The following is a 23,340-nucleotide window of genomic DNA, read 5'->3' as shown; positions in this document are numbered from 1 at the left end:
ATGAACCTGTCCTCCTATAGCTCTTCACACCAACCTCCTCTGAAAACCACATACCTCACACACGTCCATGTCCTGTGACTGCTGTTGACACCAAAGGGCCCAGACTCCACCGCTCATCCAAATCCACGCAACGCTCATATCACAGACTGGCCCCAGCCTCCATCAGAACCAACATTGGCTCTGAACACAAGACTAGTGTCTGGCCTGACATTAGTGTCTTGGTGTGATCCTGGACAACACCCAGTCATTCTCTGCAAACATCAAGGCATTGACTCCCCGACAGGTTTTTGCTCTACAACACCTGTAGAGTACTACCTTTCCTCACACAGAAAGCAGAGCAGGTTCCTATTCCAGACAATTTAAACAACTTCTTTGCTCGCTTTGAGGACAATACAGTGCCACTGACACAGCCCGCTTTCTAAAGCCTGTGGGCTCTCCTTCTCTGTGGCCAACGTGAGTAAAAAATGTAAACGTGTTAACCCTCACAGTGCTGCAGCCCACAGAGACGATCTCCTGGGCCTAAAGTGCATGCCGTTTGTTCTTATTGCCCCTACAACAAACATCAAAACAAGCCCTAACCCATAAAACTAAACCTTTTCAGCGCAGACAGAAGCACAAGGAAGAGGTTTCAATGCGGAGGGTAGTGTAATCCACACAAATATCTCCTCTGACCTCTTTCACTAGCACAGAGTCTGACTCAGGGTTACTTCTCTTGAGGGCTTTGTGGAACTACAACTCTAGTCATTGTTTATTGCAGACGGGGTTCTCATTTTGTCTTGACATAGACAGTCATTGTAGCGGTAAATGTAAACTGAGGTTGTGGGTTTGATACTTGCTGGATATGGGACGCTGCAACACCCGTCCAATTAAGATGTAAACGCATAGAACTTCTGGTGCAGGCAAGCGAAGGGTTGATTTGGGATTCTGCACGTGTGTAACCAGCCTAGCCACCATGGCAGTAAATCAAGCTTCATATCCCCTTGGTAAAGACCTGTTTTGTGACTAGGGTAATGGAGAGGCTGTACTCAGATTCATTCGACTAATTATTTGATAAATTAATTATTTGATTAGTCAAAGACTAACGCAGAAGTATTTGAGCATTGTGCTTCTTGGCAGAGTCATGTGCAATGTTTGGCGGTAGGTAGCGAGTGGTGTACCTGAGTTGAAGCGCAGTCTGTTCTTCTGTTAGAGCAGAACCCGCCTACTTAGACCCATCTCTCCTTGATCACAGTCTTAATGTCATTTTAAGCAGTTCTACAGTTGTTGTGGTGGTTGTTTAACTAGATGTCCAACAGTCTGTGTATTTTTAGCTTTAAAACCTATTTGACACCTCCACTTGAAGAGGTCAGCTCATCTGTGCAAGAGGACAAATGTGTCAAACTGCTATCTGTTTGGCCTGGTTTACAGAGTACTCAAAAAATAACTTATTTTCATTCCAAATTACCCTTCAATTTTGCTTCAAAGTGTAAACATTGTTCTGTATCTGTCAGTTTAATCTGTAAAGTGTAAATATGCATCGAGATGTAGTTTAAAGAGAATATATTCTTAGTCCCAACCCGGAAAAGCCTTGATAGCAGTTTTGCTTGAATTTGTCTTGAAGCCACAGTCATTTAGTGTAGTTATGTTGAATATAGCCTACCACTGACCTTGGTGTTCATACACTGACCTCAGCAGGCTTTTGACTTGTTGATTTTTAGTTCTCTATGCCTCTATCTCTCTCAAACACACCCCAGAAGGTCTCTGATATGCACCCTGCAGCACTCTCTCTCTTGCACTCTCGCTCTCTTTCATTTACTCTCTTGCTTTCATTTTTTCTCTCTCTGGCTTTCATTTTTTCTCTCTCTGGCTCTTTCTCTTTGGCTCTCTGTCTCTGGCTCTCTGTCTCTGGCTCTCTCTCTCTGGCTCTCTCTCTCTGGCTCTCTGTCTCTGGCTCTCTGTCTCTGTCTCTCTGTCTCTGGCTTTCTCTCTCGGGCTCTCTGTCTCGGGCTCTCTGTCTCGGGCTCTCTGTCTCAGGCTCTCTGTCTCGGGCTCTCTGTCTCGGGCTCTCTGTCTCTGGCTCTCTGTCTCTGGCTCTCTGTCTCTGGCTCTCTGTCTCTGGCTCTCTGTCTCTGGCTCTCTCTCTCTGGCTCTCTGTCTCTGGCTGTCTCTCTCTGGCTGTCTCTCTCTGGCTGTCTCTCTCTGGCTCTCTGTCTCTGGCTCTCTGTCTCTGGCTCTCTGTCTCTGGCTCTCTGTCTCTGGCTCTCTGTCTCTGGCTCTCTGTCTCTGGCTCTCTGTCTCTGGCTCTCTGTCTCTGGCTCTCTGTCTCTGGCTCTCTCTCTCAGGCGCTCTCGGATTATTTTTAATTGACTCCTCTCACTCCCTGTCCACCTATACCTTCTGATGTTTAACTACTCCACACTGCAGTGTAACTCGACATGCTGGAGTGATTATGTTGCCATGTCAGAGTTATTATGTTACGAAGTTTAGAGAGAGAGGTGCTCAGAATAACCTCACTAAGGGAGAAGGGGACAACCATATAATTAGGTCTAGTAGAATGGGAAAAGCTCCTCAGACCACAGAAATTTGACGGATACACTCAATCTAGTACTTTTATTTATACGTGGACAGTCAGCCCTTTGATGGCTGATGACTTGTATTCTATTCTTCCTCTGCTCCCCCAGGCTGCCATATCGCAGTCTCCCCATACAGGCAGAAAGTGGGGCTGGCTAGCTAACAAACTTACTAACCTCCATCATGCAATACGCTCGCCTAGGCTTCTCTTCCTCTTGTCACACAGCACTCTATTCTCACTTCCGGTTTCTCTCATCTACTGTCTGTCACACCCTCGTCTCATAGACGTTGTTGTTGTTGTTTTTGAGAGCTTGGCCCAAAGGGGTATACTATTATTGAAACTAGATCTAGTCAGGGTTTTATAAAACTGTCCAGCTCCCAGCTCAGGTTTCATCTGTACTACGACGGTGGATATTGCTTGTCCACCTGCCGCTAACTCTAGCAGGCTTGTAACTGCACGTGGCTAGTTGAACGCCAAACTCTTCATTGTGACAATGTTGAAACATCAATCCATGGGCGAATCACTGGCACATTTTTTGGAAGGATGAATGAAAGGATGGGCATTTACCGACTGTGTGGCTCAGTCGGTAGAGCATGGCGCTTGCAACGCCAAGCGTCGTGGGTTCGATTCCCGCTGGGGCCACCCATATGTAAAAGTAGTGGCCCCAGCCGACTTGTAAGTCGCTTTGGACAAAAGCGTCTGCTAAATGGGATATATATGTTTTACTGTTAGGAGTACTCCCATGATTAAAAAAAGACCTGGGAAAAAAATTGTTCCCTGCAGAAGGATGTATACATACATATATACAGTGGGGCAAAAAAGTATTTAGTCAGCCGCCAATTGTGCAAGTTCTCCCACTAAAAAAGATGAGAGGCCTGTAATTTTCATCATAGCAACTATAACAGACAAAATGAGAAGAAAAAAATCCAGAAAATCACATTGTAGGATTTTTAATGAATTTATTTGCAAATTTTGGTGGAAAATAAGTATTTGGTCAATAACAAAAGTTTATCTCAATACTTTGTCATTGCCAACAGAGGGTATATAACAGAGGTCAAATGTTTTCTGTAAGTCTTCACAAGGTTTTCACACACTGTTGCTGGTATTTTGGCCCATTCCTCCATGCAGATCTCCTCTAGAGCAGTGATGTTTTGGGGCTGTTGCTGGGCAACACAGACTTTCAACTCCCTCCAAAGATTTTCTATGCGGTTGAGATCTGGAGACTGGCTAGGCCACTCCAGAACCTTGAAATGCTTCTTACTTCGTTGCCTGGGCGGTGTGTTTGGGATCAATGTCATGCTGAAAGACCCAGCCACGTTTCATCTTCAATGCCCTTGCTGATGGAAGGAGGTTTTCACACAAAATCTCACGATACATGGCCCCATTCATTCTTTCTTTTACACGGATCAGTCGTCCTGGTCCCTTTGCAGAAAAACAGACCCAAAGCGTGATGTTTCCACCCCCATGCTTCACAGTAGGTATGTTGTTCTTTGGATGCAATTCATCATTCTTTGTCCAACAAACACGACGAGTTGAGTTTTTACCAAAAAGTTATATTTTGGTTTCATCTGACCATATGACATTCTCCAAATCTTCTTCTGAATCATCCAAATGCTCTCTAGCAAACTTCAGACGGGCCTGGACGTGTACTGGCTTAAGCAGGGTGACACGTCTGGCACTGCAGGATTTGAGTCCCTGGCGGCGTAGTGTGTTACTGATGGTAGGCTTTGTTACTTTGGTCCCAGCTCTCAGCAGGTCATTCACTAGGTCCCCCCGTGTGGTTCTGGGATTTTTGCTCACCGTGCTTGTGATCATTTTGACCCCACGGGGTGAGATCTTGCGTAGAGCCCCAGATCGAGGGAGATTATCAGTGGTCTTGTATGTCTTCCATATCCTAATAATTGCTCCCACAGTTGATTTCTTCAAATCAAGCTGCTTACCTATTGCAGATTCAGTCTTCCCAGCCTGGTGCAGGTCTACAATTTTGTTTCTGGTGTCCTTTGACAGCTTTTTGATCTTGGCCATAGTGGAGTTTGGAGTGTGACTGTTTGAGGTTGTGGACAGGTGTCTTTTATACTGATAACAAGTTCAAACAGGTGCCATTAATACAGATATGAGTGGAGGACAGAGGAGCCTCTTAAAGAAGAAGATACAGGTATGTGAGAGCCAGAAATCTTGCTTGTTTGTAGATGACCAAATACTTAGTTTCCACCATAATTTGCAAATAAATTCATTAAAAATCCTGCAATGTGATTTTCTGGATTTTTTTCTCATTTTGTCTGTCATAGTTTAAGTGTACCTATGATGAAAATTACAGACCTCTCTCATCTTTTTAAGTGGGAGAACTTGCACAATTGGTGGCTGACTAAATACTTTTTTGCCCCACTGTACATGCATGCATGCATACACTCCCTTTCAAAAGTTTGGGTTCAGTTATAAATGTCCTTTTTTTTTAAGAAAAAAAAAAGTCCATTAAAATAACATCAAATTGATCAGAAATACAGTGTTGATATTGTTAATGTTGTAAATGGTTATTGTAGTTGGAAACGGCTGATTGTTTTTAATGGAATATTTACATAGGCGAACAGAGGCCCATTATCAGCAATCATCTCTCCTGTGTTCCAATGGCACGTTGTTAGCTATTCCAAGTTTATAATTTTAAAAGGCTAATTGATCATTAGAAACCCTTTTGCAATTATGTTAGCACAGCTTAAAACTGTTGTGCTGATTTAAAGAAGCAATACAACAGCCTTTAGACGAGTTGAGTATCTGGAGCATCAGCATTCGTGGGCTCGATTACAGGCTCAAAATGGCCAGAAACAAAGCACTTTCTTCTGAAACTCGTCGGTCTATTCTTGTTATGAGAAATGAAGGCTATTCCATGTGAGAAATTGCCAAGAAACTGAAGATCTTGTACAACGCTGTGTGCTACTCCCTTCACAGAACAGCGCAAACCAGCTCTAACCAGAATAGAAAGAGGAGTGGGGGGGCCCGGTGCACAACCTAGCAAGAGGACAAGTACATTAATGTCTAGTTTGAGAAACAGACTCCTCACAACTTCTCAACTGGCAGCTTCATTAAATAGTACCCGCAAAACACCAGTCTCAATGTCAACAGTGAAGAGGCAACTCCGGGATGCTGGCCTTCTAGGCAGAGTTGCAAAGAAAAAGCCGTATCTCAGACTGGCTAATTAAAAGAAAAGATTAAGATGGGCAAGAACAGAGACACTGGATAGAGGAAGATTGGAAAAAAAGTGTTATGGACAGACAAATCTAAGTTTGAGGTGTTTGGACCAGAAGGAACATTTGTGAGACGCAGAAAAAAACAATTACCCAAAGAACAACTCCAAACTATGCAAGAACTATTTAGGGAAGAAGCAGTCAGCTGGTATTCTGTCTAATGGAGTGACCAGCACAGTCACCGGATCTCAACCCTATTGAGCTGTTGTGGGAGCAGCTTGACCGTATGGTACATAAGAAGTGCCAATCCAACTTGTGGGAGGTGCTTCAGGAAGCATGGGGTGAAATCTCTTCAGATTACCTCAACAAATTGACAACTAAAATGCCAAAGTCTGCACGGCTGTAGTTGCTGCAAATTAAGGATTCTTTGACGAAAGGACACAGTTATTATTTAAATTAAAAATCATTGACTCTATTTCCTATTAATTTTGCAACTAATTTCACATGTTTTCATGGAAAACAAGGACATTTCTAAGTGACCCAAAACTTCTGAAGGGTAGTGTAAATACATACATCTTAAATGTTTGTATTTATCCAGGCAAGTTAGTTAAGAATAAATTCTTATTTGCAATGACGGCCTAGGAACAGTTGGATACCTGCCTTGTTCATGGGCAGAACGACAGATTTTCACCTTGTCAGCTCTGGGATTCGAGCCACCAACCTTTTGGTTACTGGCCCAATGCTCTAACCACTAGGCTACCTGCTGCCCCTGTGGACACATTGCAGCCCGAAGCTATAGGCCTACATACATGGGAAAAGCATACATCTATTCATAACTTTTAAATCTGCTGAAATGGCTAGTGTGTTTAATGCTCTTTACAACGTTATTTCCATACTGAGAAGAGTGCCATTTCATACAGTAGGTGCCTTTTGGCCAGTTAATCAGATTTCACTCCCAGAGCCCAGACCAGACAACACAGCTGAGAGTGATTTCACTCCCAGAGCCCAGACCAGAGCACAGCTAAGGCTGATTTCACTCCCAGAGCCCAGACCAGACAACACAGCTGAGAGTGATTTCACTCCCAGAGTCCAGACCAGAGCACAGCAGATTTCACTTCAAGATTCCAGACTAGAGCACAGCTGACTGAGGCCCAATACTATCCACTGAAATGTCTCGCCTCAAGCTTAAAATCCTACACTCTAAACCCTCACAACCCCAACCCTCTTACAGGGACCAGTTGACCATAACCACCTGTGTGTTTGTGCATGAGTAGGAGTGCTGATCTAGGATTGGCTTTGCCTTAAACGTCATAATGAGGAATGCTTTTCCAACAGTCTTGAAGGAGTTCCCACATATGCTAAGCACTTGTTGGCTGCTTTTCCTTCACTCAGCGGTCCAACTCATCTCAATTGGGTTGAGGTCAGGGGTTTGTGGAGGCCGTTGTCCTGTTGAAAAATAAATGATAGTCCCACTAAGCGCAAACCAGATGGGATGGCGTATCGCTGAAGAATGCTGTGGTAGACATGCTGGTTAAGTGTGCCTTGAATTCTAAATAAATCACAGACTGTGTTACCAGCAAAGCACCATCACACCACCTCCTCCATGCTTCACGGTGGGAAGTACACTTGCGAAGATCCTCTGTTCACCGACTCTGCATCTCACATAGAGAGATGTAACCAAAAATCTAACATTTGGACAAAAGGACAGATTTCCACCTGTCTAATGTCCATTGCTCTGCCTCCCATTTCTGTAGGGTGAGACACCCCCTGGACAGGACGCTAGTCTATTGCAGGGCCTTACCCCCAATCCATCTCCTAAATACTAAAGTTCCAAGCATAGATGCATCAGGTCCCAATTTTGGAGTCTTTGGTATGACTTGACAGGGGATCAAATCCCCAACCTTCCAATCTCAGGACTGACACACTAACCACAAGGATACATATGGCTCTGCTTATCCCTATGGATGTGTTTGGTGTCAATGTTGTTATTATTCTGTTCTCTCCTGTCTCCCAGGCCTGTCACCGTTGTATTGCAGCCTGTTTGGCCTGATGAGGGAGAGCGACCGCATGTGGTTCCCACCCAATCACATCCTCAAACTCGATCAATCAGCAAATGACAGTCTCCTCTTCAGAGTGAGGTAGGATGTGGCGTGTGGTCAGGGGTCTAGATTTGATTTTTCTGTTGAAAAGGAAACAATTAGATTGACTATTAAAAATATTAAGGAATTAAAGTGTGAAATATGCAATGCCATTTAATTAAAGTATCATTGCACAGTAGTAGTATTAGACACAATGTGCTTGTCTTTTATATAGTCCTCTTTATCTTCTCTCCTCTTCCTATTTCTTCTCCCTTTCTGTGTCCCCCCCCCCGTGATAAAATAATTTATAAGGTTTAAGAATTATTAAATCATTCTACCCGGAAACTTAACCATTAGGGATTAAAGGTTATGTAGCATGGATAAGGAGTAATTAAAAATATTAAACGTAAGTCCGACTAGGTTAGACTGGGAGTGAGAGGAATGTGTGTATGCCTATGAAAACACCTAGAAACAATACAACTATGGTTGAACTGACCCGGCTATAACTCTGGGAAGGTATGATTGTACAGGGAGTACCCCTCCAGGTTTCCTTTTTCTGGGGGGGGGGACTGGAACTGTCAGCTGGGTAGTGATAAACTAAAATTCTAGAGAAGAAGATGGCTCTCCTAATGTTAGTGTGCATGTGTGTGCGTAGGTTAGAAGAATGTTATAAAAGGAGCATCTTTGTATATGAACGGGAGAGCTCTCGTGAATAAACATTTATTTTAACGAATTGTGAGCTGGGAATTCTGTCTGTTTCATTTAAACCAGAACTTTACACACTCTGGGTTGCAGACCGATTATAATAAATGAAAATGAAAAACATTGCTAATAAAATTCTACATCACACAGGTACTACTTCCCTGGCTGGTATGGAGGCTCCTGTTCCCACCGCTATGGGGTCAACAAGGGAATGGACAGCCCGGTGTTCGACGATACCGTCATGTCCTACCTCTTCGCTCAGGTTAGTCTTGGGGCTATATTTTTTTTACCAGGAAAAGTTTTCTCAGTCTTGTAGTGTGAAATTCAAGAGTGTAGGCGTGCTGATCTTGGATCAGCTTTGCCTTAAAGATCATAATGAATGAGCACGACTCTGAGTTGCTTTGTAAACGTGGGTTCTAGTCTGACATGTATGCTACAGACTCCCCTAAAATAGCCTACCTGTAAACCTTTCAGTAACCTGAGGTAGTAAGTAACCTCATCCCGTGGATCAATTGCTACAGAGAGAGAGCCAGCTGGTGAGACCAAATTGATTTTGCTAAGCAAAATCAATTTTGGGCAACTATTTCTATAAACCAATCACCAATCAACGAAGCTGTAAAGTCTGTGTGATGTAAATAACTGCCTAATCTACCCGTGTGTGTGTGTGTCCGTACATATGCTGAAGAAAAGGGGAAGTGGTGTTGGGAGGGTGAGAGGCAGTGGTGAAGGCTGTGGCTGGTAGGGTGTGTGTGTGTGTGTCCGTACATATGCTGACGAAAAGGGGAAGTGGTGTTGGGAGGGTGAGAGGCAGTGGTGAAGGCTGTGGCTGGTAGGGTGTGTGTGTGTGTGTCCGTACATATGCTGAAGAAAAGGGGAAGTGGTGTTGGGAGGGTGAGAGGCAGTGGTGAAGGCTGTGGCTGGTAGGGTGTGTGTGTGTGTGTCCGTACATATGCTGAAGAAAAGGGGAAGTGGTGTTGGGAGGGTGAGAGGCAGTGGTGAAGGCTGTGGCTGGTAGGGTGTGTGTGTGTGTGTCCGTACATATGCTGAAGAAAAGGGGAAGTGGTGTTGGGAGGGTGAGAGGCAGTGGTGAAGGCTGTGGCTGGTAGGGTGTGTGTGTGTGTGTCCGTACATATGCTGACGAAAAGGGGAAGTGGTGTTGGGAGGGTGAGAGGCAGTGGTGAAGGCTGTGGCTGGTAGGGTGTGTGTGTGTGTGTGTGTCCGTACATATGCTGAAGAAAAGGGGAAGTGGTGTTGGGAGGGTGAGAGGCAGTGGTGAAGGCTGTGGCTGGTAGGGGGTGTGTGTGTGTGTGTCCGTACATATGCTGAAGAATAGGGGAAGTGGTGTTGGGAGGGTGAGAGGCAGTGGTGAAGGCTGTGGCTGGTAGGGTGTGTGTGTGTGTGTGTGTGTCCGTACATATGCTGACGAAAAGGGGAAGTGGTGTTGGGAGGGTGAGAGGCAGTGGTGAAGGCTGTGGCTGGTAGGGTGTGTGTGTGTGTGTCCGTACATATGCTGACGAAAAGGGGAAGTGGTGTTGGGAGGGTGAGAGGCAGTGGTGAAGGCTGTGGCTGGTAGGGTGTGTGTGTGTGTGTGTCCGTACATATGCTGAAGAAAAGGGGAAGTGGTGTTGGGAGGGTGAGAGACAGTGGTGAAGGCTGTGGCTGGTAGGGTGTGTGTGTGCACGTGCATGTTTTTAGAATGTCTGTGTGAACTGTGGTGTCCTTTTCAGTTTTTATCTTCACATTCACATTGTCACAAAACACACTGGGTGGGAGAGATTACTCTGTATACGTTAGTTACTATGTGAGGTCCTGCTGTCATTTTAAAGAGCAAGCCGCAATTGCTACATCCATTGATTCTTGAAGAATATAACTTATAAATGCCTTATGAGCTTAGTTCAACTGTACTACCCCATCAGAACCTGAAACACAAGCTTGTTTTACTTCAATATTTGTAAAGATTGAAAATGTAAACAAACACTGTATACAACTGCTTATAACTATAATGTTGATATTTTGGATGGTCATTCCTTGCATCAATACCTCCGCTTATTAATTCAAGAGTGGTTACATTTCTCCAGGCCCATCCCTCAGCTTTTTACCAAAACAGAGGCTGGGGGAGGATCCCTTAGTTTATTGTTTCAATGGTGGATGGCCCCTTTAAGTCTGTATTTTAGAGAAATGGAGGCCCTGTGAGGAAAGTGGTGTTGACTTTATTCCACAGTTCTGAGAATTGAGGTACATTGTTTCCATGTAAAAAAAGAAGTTTTCTTTAGTTTCTATTCTTGGAAATGTGGCTTATGTTCCTCAAGACATTCTGTCTACTGACGTGTTGTTTGTATAGCCGAGGCCAATGTCTCCTGTGGTTTCACTTGATGTTTATCCACAGAGAGAATAGAAGTTCAACTGGACTGGCCATAGTTCTAGAGCTCACACACACTAAGATCCCTATCGCTTTTGGTGCAGAACATAAAGTTGTTGAGCAAAACAATGAAAGAGGGTGTGTAATACTTCAGGTTTAGCTTGTGGAAACATGGCTGCATGTATCCCACGTACCATGTCAGGCTGTTATTTGCTGTAACTAGAAAAGGCAGTCAGGAAGACGAGGGATGCAGAGATGCAGGGTGTACGTGTTTGAGATGGACAACATTGCAGTCGGAATCACTGAACTGCAAATCTCCTTGCGTCTTAAATAGCATAACTAATCATTATGTAATGAAGTGGTTGCGCCTGCATCCTACCTTGGTTAAATGGATCTCCTCAAACACACAGGCAGTCTTTTCTCCCCAGTTAGGTTGTAACCCTGCCTGTGGGGACCTCTTCCTTAGCCAGCATGAACAGACAAAGTGTACATCCCAAATGGCACCCTATTCCCAATATAGTGCACTACTTTAGACCACAGCCCATAGGGCTCTGGTGCACTACTTTAGACCACGGCCCATAGGGCTTTGGTGCACTACTTTAGACCACGGCCCATAGGGCTTTGGTGCACTACTTTAGACCTCGGCCCATAGGGACTAAGGTGTAGTTTTAACACTATATGGAGTCTGGAACACCTGACCCTAGGCAACAATGGGACTAAGGTGTAGTTTTAACACTATATGGAGTCTGGAACACCTGACCCTAGGCAACAATGGGACTAAGGTGTAGTTTCAACACTATATGGAGTCTGGAACACCTGACCCTAGGCAACAATGGGACTAAGGTGTAGTTTTAACACTATATGGAGTCTGGAACACCTGACCCTAGGCAACAATGGGACTAAGGTGTAGTTTCAACACTATATGGAGTCTGGAACACCTGACCCTAGGCAACAATGGGACTAAGGTCTAGTTTCAACACTATATGGAGTCTGGAACACCTGACCCTAGGCAACAATGGGACTAAGGTGTAGTTTCAACACTATATGGAGTCTGGAACACCTGACCCTAGGCAACAATGGGACTAAGGTCTAGTTTCAACACTATATGGAGTCTGGAACACCTGACCCTAGGCAACAATGGGACTAAGGTCTAGTTTCAACACTATATGGAGTCTGGAACACCTGACCCTAGGCAACAATGGGACTAAGGTCTAGTTTCAACACTATATGGAGTCTGGAACACCTGACCCTAGGCAACAATGGGACTAAGGTGTAGTTTCAACACTATATGGAGTCTGGAACACCTGACCCTAGGCAACAATGGGACTAAGGTGTAGTTTTAACACTATATGGAGTCTGGAACACCTGACCCTAGGCAACAATGGGACTAAGGTCTAGTTTCAACACTATATGGAGTCTGGAACACCTGACCCTAGGCAACAATGGGACTAAGGTGTAGTTTCAACACTATATGGAGTCTGGAACACCTGACCCTAGGCAACAATGGGACTAAGGTGTAGTTTCAACACTGTATGGAGTCTGGAACACCTGACCCTAGGCAACAATGGGACTAAGGTCTAGTTTCAACACTATATGGAGTCTGGAACACCTGACCCTAGGCAACAATGGGACTAAGGTGTAGTTTTAACACTATATGGAGTCTGGAACACCTGACCCTAGGCAACAATGGGACTAAGGTGTAGTTTCAACACTATATGGAGTCTGGAACACCTGACCCTAAGCAACAATGGGACTAAGGTCTAGTTTCAACACTATATGGAGTCTGGAACACCTGACCCTAGGCAACAATGGGACTAAGGTCTAGTTTCAACACTATATGGAGTCTGGAACACCTGACCCTAGGCAACAATGGGACTAAGGTGTAGTTTCAACACTATATGGAGTCTGGAACACCTGACCCTAGGCAACAATGGGACTAAGGTGTAGTTTCAACACTATATGGAGTCTGGAACACCTGACCCTAGGCAACAATGGGACTAAGGTGTAGTTTTAACACTATATGGAGTCTGGAACACCTGACCCTAGGCAACAATGGGACTAAGGTGTAGTTTCAACACTATATGGAGTCTGGAACACCTGACCCTAGGCAACAATGGGACTAAGGTGTAGTTTTAACACTATATGGAGTCTGGAACACCTGACCCTAGGCAACAATGGGACTAAGGTGTAGTTTCAACACTATATGGAGTCTGGAACACCTGACCCTAGGCAACAATGGGACTAAGGTGTAGTTTTAACACTATATGGAGTCTGGAACACCTGACTCTAGGCAACAATGGGACTAAGGTGTAGTTTCAACACTATATGGAGTCTGGAACACCTGACCCTAGGCAACAATGGGACTAAGGTGTAGTTTTAACACTATATGGAGTCTGGAACACCTGACCCTAGGCAACAATGGGACTAAGGTGTAGTTTTAACACTATATGGAGTCTGGAACACCTGACCCTAGGCAACAATGGGACTAAGGTGTAGTTTTAACACTATATGGAGTCTGGAACACCCGACCCAACACGGGGTCTAAGGTCTAGTTTAAAAAAATAACCTCAGTGATCTCCATCTTGCTATTGTAGTGATTCAGTTATACTGTATGTAGTCATTGATGTAGGGACATAGTTCATCTATTCCACGGGTGCATCATTTAACTGAGACCGTAGTCACTGTGTTGCCGAAGGTCCGATTTGTTTAGACTACCCTATTTAGGGTGCCACTTGGGGCATGCCCCAGAGACCGGGGCATGCCACAGAGACCGGGGCATGCCCCAGAGACCGGGGCATGCCACAGAGACCGGGGCATGCCCCAGAGACCGGGGCATGCCACAGAGACCGGGGCATGCCACAGAGACCGGGGCATGCCCCAGAGATTCAGTTATACTGTATGGGCATGCCCCAGAGACCGGGGCATGCCCCAGAGACCGGGCATGCCCCAAGGACCGGGGCATGCCCCAGGGAGACTTGGGGCATGCCCCAGAGACCGGGGCATGCCCCAGAGACCGGGGCATGCCCCAGAGACCGGGGCATGCCCCAGAGACCGGGGCATGCCCCAGAGACCGGGGCATGCCCCAGAGACCGGGGCATGCCACAGAGACCGGGGCATGCCACAGAGACCGGGGCATGCCACAGAGACCGGGGCATGCCACAGAGACCGGGGCATGCCACAGATAGGGGTGTGTACCAACTGCCTCATGCCTTAACAGACATGTGATATGTTAGGGGTGTCCGCCAGTCTGCTGTGGCTGTCTGTCATATGTTAACGTTACCAACCCTCCTCTCTCTACTCTCTCCCTCGCTCGTTTGCCTTGTTTGTTTTCACCTTATGACACTTCTATCTACTACATCTCCCTCCCTCTCAGTGGCGTAGTGACTTTGTGAATAGCTGGGTGATTATCCCAGTGGACCATGAGACCCAGGAGGAGTGTCTTGGCATGGCTGTGTTGGACATGATGAGGATGGCTAAGGAGAGTAGCCAGTCCCCTGTGGACATCTATAACGACACCAGGTGAGTAGGCTGGTAGGAGGAAGATGGTGCATGTTGAACCGAGAAGAAACTGTCAGAGCTGAAAACCGTTTGATCACAGAGCAATGTGTACACAACGGCCAAACCCGGTGGAATACAGAGCCTTCCCTGCAGTCACTAAAGAAGAGATGTTAACCCTGGGCGGTGTCCTGTCTAAAATCCAAACCTGACACTTTCCTGGCCACCTAATCATCCCCAGATCCCCTTCAACCTCTGAGTTGTACTGTTCATACACGTCACAATCGGGGTTCAATACAAATCATGTTTTGGCATATGATATTGTAGTGGGAAAGAATATCTGATATGTGCACACTACCGGTCAAAAGTTTGGACACACCTACTCATTCAAGGGTTTTTCTTTATTTTACTATTTTCAACATTCTAGAATAACAGTGAAGACATCAAAACTATGAAATAACACGTATGGAAGCATGTAGTAACCAAAAAAGTGTCAAATCACCTCACTCCACTCCACCCCCGCCTCACTCCACTCCACTCACTCCCAATCCACCCCAGCCCGCCTCACTCCACTCCACCCCCACCTCACTCCACTCCACCCCCGCCTCACTCCACTCCACCCCCGCCTCACTCCACTCCACCCCCACCTCACTCCACTCCACCCCCACCTCACTCCACTCCACCCCCACCTCACTCCACTCCACCCCCGCCTCACTCCACTCCACCCCCGCCTCACTCCACTCCACCCCCACCTCACTCCAATCCACTCACTCCAATCCACCCCAGCCCGCCTCACTCCACTCCACCCCCGCCCGCCTCACTCCACTCCACCCCCGCCTCACTCCAATCCACCCCCGCCTCACTCCACTCCACCCCCACCTCACTCCAATCCACTCACTCCAATCCACCCCAGCCCATGTTCTTAAAATCTGTATTGTGTTTGTTGTATCACATAATTAATCTCTTTGCTGCTATTGATACTAGTATGTAATGGACCCAATTGTAACTAAACCAATTCTTTCACCTTCCCTCCCTAGCTATAAGTCGTTCCTGCCCAAGGACATGCGTGCCCATATCCAAGAGTACCACTTTGTGACCCGGAAGAGGATCCGCCATCGCTTCAGGAAGTTCATCCAGCAGTTCAGCCAGTGTAAAGCCACGGCTCGTGACCTCAAGCTCAAATACCTGGTGAACCTGGAGACGCTGCACCCAGCCTTCTACTCAGAGTGCTTCCGTGTCACTGAGTCCTTGGAAGGAGAGGTCACCATCGTCGTCACTGGAAACAACGGCATCCAGTGGTCCCGGGAGGAGGATAAGGAGGCAGACAAGGTAGGGGGAGAAGTAGCATTTTCTTCTCTATTCTTCTTTCACTCGCTCTTCCTTTTTATTCTTGTTCCTTGTTCTCCTCGTCTTTTTCTTTCGTATTTTTCCTTCTCGTCTTCCCCTTTTATCTTTCTATTTTCTGAAAGCACCATATGACCTGTTGAGACAACCACAAAGGGGCTTAGAGTTAGTCATGTGTTCAAATAGTCTCCTGTAATAATGTCATAGAGAGTCAGAGAAAGGATGTTTGAAACGGTTGGCTGCTACTACTCTTACTCTCTCTCTCTCTATAGGGTTTCCAGACGTACTGTGATTTCCCTGAAGTTATTGACATCAGCATCAAACAAGCCAACAAGGATGGCTCTATCGAGAGTCGCATCGTCACCATCAACAGACAGGACAGTCAGACTCTGGTACGATGACTCTGCTAACCTCATAACTCAGACAGGGACAAGGACATCATTTGTATCTGAAATTACAAGCTATTTCCAATATAGTGCACTACTTTTGAGCAGGGCCATAGGGCGAAGTGCACTTTGTAGGGGAACAGGGTGACATTTTAGACTCAGACCAACTGTTAGATCAGAACAGGAACATTTCTCATGTATTATGTGTAACAGAGGACTGATCCACCCCTCCTCTTATCCTCCTCCATCTCTCTCTGCTACACAGGAGCTGGAGTTCCGTTCCCTGTCGGAGGCCCTGTCCTTTGTGTCTTTGGTGGATGGCTACTACCGGCTCATAGCAGATGCTCACCACTTCCTGTGTAAAGAGGTGGCGCCCCCTAGGCTGCTGGAGGCCATTCAGAGTTACTGCCATGGTCCAGTCTCGTAAGTCTAGACCAGGCACATATACTGTACAAACACAAGAACATCCACACACATAGACACGTGTACTAGGGGTGTGTGGCTCAGCAGGTTTGTTCACCTGCCTGCAATTGCGATTAACCCATCCGCAACCGCCCGATGTGATAACATGACAATCTGAGGCCTGCACCCTAACCCGCTAATATCGAAAATGCACAACAGTTGGCTAGTCGGAGACGGCGTAACGATTTGATAGGGGGTGCAGGACTTGTTTTGCCTGATATGTTACATATGTTGCCCTAGAAGACTAAATCAACTCTTTAGGCGTCCGCATGCTTCCCATGCGAAACAGTTCGGTAGAGTTTGGGTAAATATTATGACGTTTCTGTTTGTTTTGGACTTCGGTTAGCGTTTTTTCGGCTGTTCGGACACACATTTTTCTGGAGGCAAGCCGAAGTTCGGAGCTGAAGTCTTGCGTCCCTTCGTCGGTGATTGGTCAACAGTAGGGATTCTTCAATAAATGATGTGTTGTCATTCAACGAGAGACGACTCGTTTTCATGCACATTGTTTCATTAAGAAATACTGCACCAAACGTCTTAGTTAGATGTAAACAAAAATGCGCAATTAAGATCTCTTCGGCAAAAACTTTGAAGTTAATGACAGATTGCTTGAGTTATCTTAGATTAATTATGACTATTTTGAGGAAGTGTATACTGGCTACGGTGTTTCAAAATAGACAAACAGTACTATTGCCGCTTTTTAACGGTTCTTCAAGGTAAGGTCTTTTAAGGGAGCATGCGAGCACACTTGTTTGGCTAGCCGACTTCGTAAACGAGCCAACATGTTTCTGATTAGATTTCAGTTCAGCTTGGATGCATATTTAATGTGGTTGAAGTACTATCAGTGTTTATGATGCACCTCTACAGCACCTCTACAGACGGTATCTAACTGACCATTCACATTCTCTCAAGATACTGAAATAAATAAATCATATTTCTCCACTCCTGTTCCCCAGTCAAAATGTAGCCTACATTTGGTGTATCATTTTACTGCAAGAAAAGTGCACCCCGTCAACCCCCTCATCACGAACTTGCCCATATATACGCACGCACAGTACGACCATGACTGACCATATCTGTCCTGTCTCTCTATCCTCAGGATGGACTTTGCTATCGGTAAGCTGCGGCGGTCTGGGAATCACAAGGGTCTGTACATCCTCCGTAGCAGCCCTAAGGACTACAACAAATACTTCCTGTCTTTTGTAGTGGGCGTAAGTATAATACCATACAGGTTGTTTAAAGACATGGTGCAAAGTGTGTTTAGTCCAAACCCTTTGGTGTTTCCAGATCTGAACGGGTCTGGATAGGTATGCAGGCGTACTGGTGCAGCTTTCACCATATTGCAAACACCTTGCATATCTACAAACTTTGAAGGGTAAGGACCAATAGGGAGTGGTAGGGTGCATATCTGATCTGTGTCCCCCTGCAGTGTGACAGCCTAGTTGAGTACAAGCACTGCCAGATAGTGAAGACAGATCAGGGAGACTACATCCTCTCTGGGGCCACGAAGAGTTTTGCCTCTCTGAGGGAGCTGCTCCACCGCTACCAGAAGGAAGCTCTGCGCTCTGACGGACACATCTTCCAGTTCACCAAGTGCTGCCCGCCTAAAGCTAAAGGTGAGGAGATCAGGGAATAAGGGTCATAGCTGTGTTTAGTGATTAAAACAATATCATAAACTGTGGGCTGACTCAGCTCTGCAGCCACACTCAACACTAAGTCTATATTCTCACAGTAGTTTGATTAACAATGTTGTCATGTTGTGTTGCTGCCATGCTATGTTGTTGTCTTTAGGTCGCTCTTTATGTAGTGTTGTGGTGTCTCTCTTGTCGTGATGGGTGTTTGGTTCTATATTTTTATTTACTGTATTTTTAATCCCAGGCCCCTGTCCCCGCAGGAGGCCTTTTGGTAGGCCATGATTGTAAATAACAATTTGTTCTCAACTGACTTGCCTATATATAAAAATAATGCACTATTGTTTGAGACATGGTGCTAAGTTTGTTTAGTCAAGACCCTTCAGGCAAGTCAGTTAAGAACAAATTCTTATTTTCAATGACGGCCTAGGAATAGTGGGTTAACTGCCTGTTCAGGGGCAGAAACGACCTTGGGGCAGACCTTGTCAGCTTGGGGATTTGAACTTGCAACCTTCCGGTTACTAGTCCAACACTCTAACCACTAGGCTACCCTGCTGCCCCGGCAGTGTTATAGCTCTATTATAGCATCTAGGTCATAACGTTCAAGAGGGTTTATTTTGGTCATGTATGTTCACCATGATGTTCAATTCCTTTGTCTATAGTCAAACACAACAGAAACACGTAGGTTACACGTACTGTACATAACATTATGTTGTGTCACATTCAGTCCCAGTCAAAGGTTTGGACAGACCTACTCACTGAAGTGTTTTTATTTTATTTTTTACTATTTTCTACATTGTATAATAATAGTGAAGACATCAAAACTATGAAATAACACATATGGAATCATGTTGTAACCAAAAAAGTGTTAAACAAATCAAAATATATTTTATATTTGAGATTTTGCAAAGTAGCCACCCTTTGCCTTGTTGACAGCTTTGCACACTCTGTTCAGGTTCTACCTAAGCTGTCCAACTTGTTTTTGTTTAGCGTTTAAAACCTTTTTTGCTGCGGTATGCCCTCATGAATACGACCTATAAAGAATACTAGATGATGTACTCCTAACTCACTTAACGTCCTCGTCTCTGTGTTCCCTGAATCTGCAGACAAGTCTAACCTGTTGGTTTGCCGCAGTTACCAGGGTGCTGAGGTTCCCCTGTCCCCCTCTCTGCACAGACACAACATCAGCCAGATGGTCTTCCACAAGATACGCAAGGAGGATCTTGTCATCGTAAGATTACCTCTCTGTCACTCACTCTCCTTCTCCTTCAGCCATGACTAAAAGGTCAGTTAACATCCATTCCAGACGACACCATTCTGTATACTTCTGGCCCTTCTTTGGACACTGTGTTAACATCCATTCCAGACGACACCATTCTGTATACTTCTGGCCCTTCTTTGGAGACTGTGTTAACAACCCTCCAGACGACACCATTCTGTATACTTCTGGCCCTTCTTTGGACACTGTGTTAACAACCCTCCAGACGACACCATTCTGTATACTTCTGGCCCTTCTTTGGACACTATGTTAACAACCCTCCAGACGACACCATTCTGTATACTTCTGGCCCTTCTTTGGACACTGTGTTAACAACCCTCCAGATGACACCATTCTGTATACTTCTGGCCCTTCTTTGGACACTGTGTTAAGAACCCTCCAAACGAGCTTCAATGCCATACAACTCTCCTTCCGTGGCCTCCAACTGCTCTTAAATACAAGTAAAATAAAATGCATGCTCTTCAACCGATCGCTACCCGCACCTGCCCGCCAGTCCAGCATCACTACTCTGGACGGTTCTGACTTAGAATAGGTGGACAACTACAAATACCTAGGTGTCTGGTTAAACTGTAAACTCTCCTGCCAGACTCACATCAAACATCTCCAATCCAAAGTTAAATCTAAAATCGGCTTCCTATATCGCAACAAAGCATCCTTCACTCATGTTGCCAAACATACCTTTGTAAAACTGACCATCCTACCGATCCTCGACTTCGGCGATGTCATTTACAAAATAGCCTCCAACACTCTACTCAACAAATTGGATGCAGTCTATCACAGTGCTATCCGTTTTGTCATCAAAGCCCCATATACTACCCACCACTGCGACCTGTACGCTCTCATTGGCTGGCCCTCGCTTCATACTCGTCGCCAAACCCACTGGCTCCAGGTCATCTACAAGTCTCTGCTAGGTAAAGTCCCCCCTTATCTCAGCTCACTGGTCACCATAGCAGCACCCACCTGTAGCACACGCTCCAGCAGGTATATCTCTCTGGTCACCCCCAAAACCAGTTCTTCCTTTGGCCGCCTCTCCTTCCAGTTCTCTGCTGCCAATGACTGGAACGAACTACAAAAATCTCTGAAACTGGAGACACTTATCTCCCTCACTAGCTTTAAGCACCAGCTGTCAGAGCAGCTCACAGATTACTGCACCCGTACATAGCCCAGCTATAATTTAGCCCAAACAACTACCTCTCCCCCTACTGTATTTATTTATATTGCTCCTTTGCACCCCATTATTTCTATCTCTACTTTGCACATTCTTCCACTGCAAATCTACCATTCCAGTGGTTTACTTGCTATATTGTATTTACTTCGCCACCATGGCCTTTTTTTTGCCTTTACCTCCCTTATCTCACCTCATTTGCTCACATTGTATATAGACTTATTTTTCTACTGTATTATTGACTGCATGTTTGTTTTACTCCATGTGTAACTCAGTGTTGTTGTATGTGTCGAACTGCTTTGCTTTATCTTGGCCAGGTCGCAATTGTAAATGAGAATTTGTTCTCAACTTGCCTACCTGGTTAAATAAAGGTGAAATAAATTAATACATTAACATTCCTATCATGGTGTAATGACCTCTTTCACCTGTGACCTCTTTCACCTGTGACACGGTCACATACACTTGCATGTACCTGCAGACATTGCCACTCACACACATGATAGAGGACTTCAATCAGAGACTGAATTGTTGCTCCTTAACTGGTTCAGGTGAAATGGTGGCATGAGATCTCAACTATGAGATGAATAATGTAGGTTAATAAAATATACATAGAAATAAACACTCACAAATACAATTGAAATAAGGGGCGGATGTGTTGGCATCATCACAACATGTTTTGGATGACCAGGGGAGAGGATCTCAGACCCGGTGTTCCCTGTGTGTTACAGAAAGACAGTCTGGGTCAGGGGACGTTTACTAAGATCTTCTGTGGCGTGAGGAAGGAGCTGGGAGACTACGGAGAGATTCACCAGATGGACGTCCTTGTTAAGATCCTGGATAAGGCTCACCGAAACTACTCTGAGGTTGGTCGAGAACCACTCCTCAACTCCAGCCAACAACATGTAGTGTTAAAGAGATGGACTTGGGAGTCTTTTTTGCATTGGTTCTTGAAAGGGACGTGACTCTTCCATTGCAGTCATTTTATTTAGCACAATGTTTTGCCAATTAATGTGTTCATTTTCTATGTTTGGTTACATTTCCTACGATACAATATTTAACTCTGTCTGGTGGCTCTTCTCTCTCTTCTCTCCAGTCGTTCTTTGAAGCCGCCAGTATGATGAGCCAGCTATCCCATAAGCACCTGCTCCTCACCTATGGCGTGTGTGTCTGCGGAGAGGAGAGTAAGTGACATTACCAAACTAAATTATACCTCATCGTTTTACCTCTGTTAGCCTCCCTCTGTCTCCATCCCAACCTTTTCCTCTGTTAGCCTCCCTCTACCTCCATCCCAACCTTTTCCTCTGTTAGCCTCCCTCTACCTCCATCCCAACCTTTTCCTCTGTTAGTCTACCTCCATCCCAACCTTTTCCTCTGTTAGTCTACCTCCATCCCAACCTTTTCCTCTGTTAGTCTACCTCCATCCCAACCTTTTCCTCTGTTAGCCTCCCTCTACCTCCATCCCAACCTTTTCCTCTGTTAGCCTCCCTCTACTTCCATCCCAACCTTTTCCTCTGTTAGCCTCCCTCTACCTCCATCCCAACCTTTTCCTCTGTTAGCCTCCCTCTACCTCCATCCCAACCTTTTCCTCTGTTAGCCTCCCTCTACCTCCATCCCAACCTTTTCCTCTGTTAGCCTCCCTCTGTCTCCATCCCAACCTTTTCCTCTGTTAGCCTCCCTCTGTCTCCATCCCAACCTTTTCCTCTGTTAGCCTCCCTCTACCTCCATCCCAACCTTTTCCTCTGTTAGCCTCCCTCTACCTCCATCCCAACCTTTTCCTCTGTTAGTCTACCTCCATCCCAACCTTTTCCTCTGTTAGTCTACCTCCATCCCAACCTTTTCCTCTGTTAGTCTACCTCCATCCCAACCTTTTCCTCTGTTAGTCTACCTCCATCCCAACCTTTTCCTCTGTTAGCCTCCCTCTACCTCCATCCCAACCTTTTCCTCTGTTAGCCTCCCTCTACTTCCATCCCAACCTTTTCCTCTGTTAGCCTCCCTCTACCTCCATCCCAACCTTTTCCTCTGTTAGCCTCCCTCTACCTCCATCCCAACCTTTTCCTCTGTTAGCCTCCCTCTACCTCCATCCCAACCTTTTCCTCTGTTAGCCTCCCTCTGTCTCCATCCCAACCTTTTCCTCTGTTAGCCTCCCTCTGTCTCCATCCCAACCTTTTCCTCTGTTAGCCTCCCTCTACCTCCATCCCAACATTTTCCTCTGTTAGCCTCCCTCTACCTCCATCCCAAACTTTTCCTCTGTTAGCCTCCCTCTGTCTCCATCCCAACCTTTTCCTCTGTTAGCCTCCCTCTGTCTCCATCCCAACCTTTTCCTCTGTTAGTCTACCTCCATCCCAACCTTTTCCTCTGTTAGCCTCCCTCTGTCTCCATCCCAACCTTTTCCTCTGTTAGCCTCCCTCTGTCTCCATCCCAACCTTTTCCTCTGTTCGCCTCTGTTAGCAGTTTTAAGCCCCTTTAGTAGATGTGCTACACTGGTCCAGCTGTAATTTGTTGAATTCTAACCCTTTCAGACATGATGGTGCAGGAATATGGGAAGTTTGGCTCCCTGGATACATACCTGAAGAAGAAGAAGAGCTCTGTGAACATCACCTGGAAGCTGGAGGTGGCCAAGCAGCTGGCCTGGGCTATGCATTACCTGGTAAAACCAATCAATCAATCCATCAATTAACCCCCCCTATCTTTCCCACTTTCTCTCTCCTCTTT

At 45.7% G+C, this 23,340-nt stretch overlaps 1 protein-coding gene across 1 annotated transcript in view; it reads left to right on the top strand.

The window, feature by feature from the left end:
• LOC135548127 (tyrosine-protein kinase JAK2-like) overlaps positions 1–23,340 on the top strand; it is a 72,924-nt gene that overhangs the window by 35,511 nt on the left and 14,073 nt on the right. Inside the window, exons 3-14 of the mRNA XM_064977418.1 lie at positions 7,745–7,868; positions 8,661–8,772; positions 14,243–14,388; positions 15,402–15,693; positions 15,981–16,100; positions 16,360–16,517; positions 17,653–17,764; positions 17,983–18,169; positions 19,291–19,415; positions 21,357–21,491; positions 21,722–21,809; positions 23,148–23,275. Coding sequence (XP_064833490.1) covers positions 7,745–7,868; positions 8,661–8,772; positions 14,243–14,388; positions 15,402–15,693; positions 15,981–16,100; positions 16,360–16,517; positions 17,653–17,764; positions 17,983–18,169; positions 19,291–19,415; positions 21,357–21,491; positions 21,722–21,809; positions 23,148–23,275 — 1,727 coding nt within the window. The remainder of the gene's footprint in view (positions 1–7,744; positions 7,869–8,660; positions 8,773–14,242; positions 14,389–15,401; positions 15,694–15,980; positions 16,101–16,359; positions 16,518–17,652; positions 17,765–17,982; positions 18,170–19,290; positions 19,416–21,356; positions 21,492–21,721; positions 21,810–23,147; positions 23,276–23,340) is intronic.

The sequence above is a fragment of the Oncorhynchus masou genome, chromosome 11, assembly GCF_036934945.1.
Source record: "Oncorhynchus masou masou isolate Uvic2021 chromosome 11, UVic_Omas_1.1, whole genome shotgun sequence".
NCBI lineage: Eukaryota > Metazoa > Chordata > Actinopteri > Salmoniformes > Salmonidae > Oncorhynchus > Oncorhynchus masou.
Note: the sequence above shows the minus strand (reverse complement) of the source record. Positions and strands in the feature narration are given on the sequence as shown.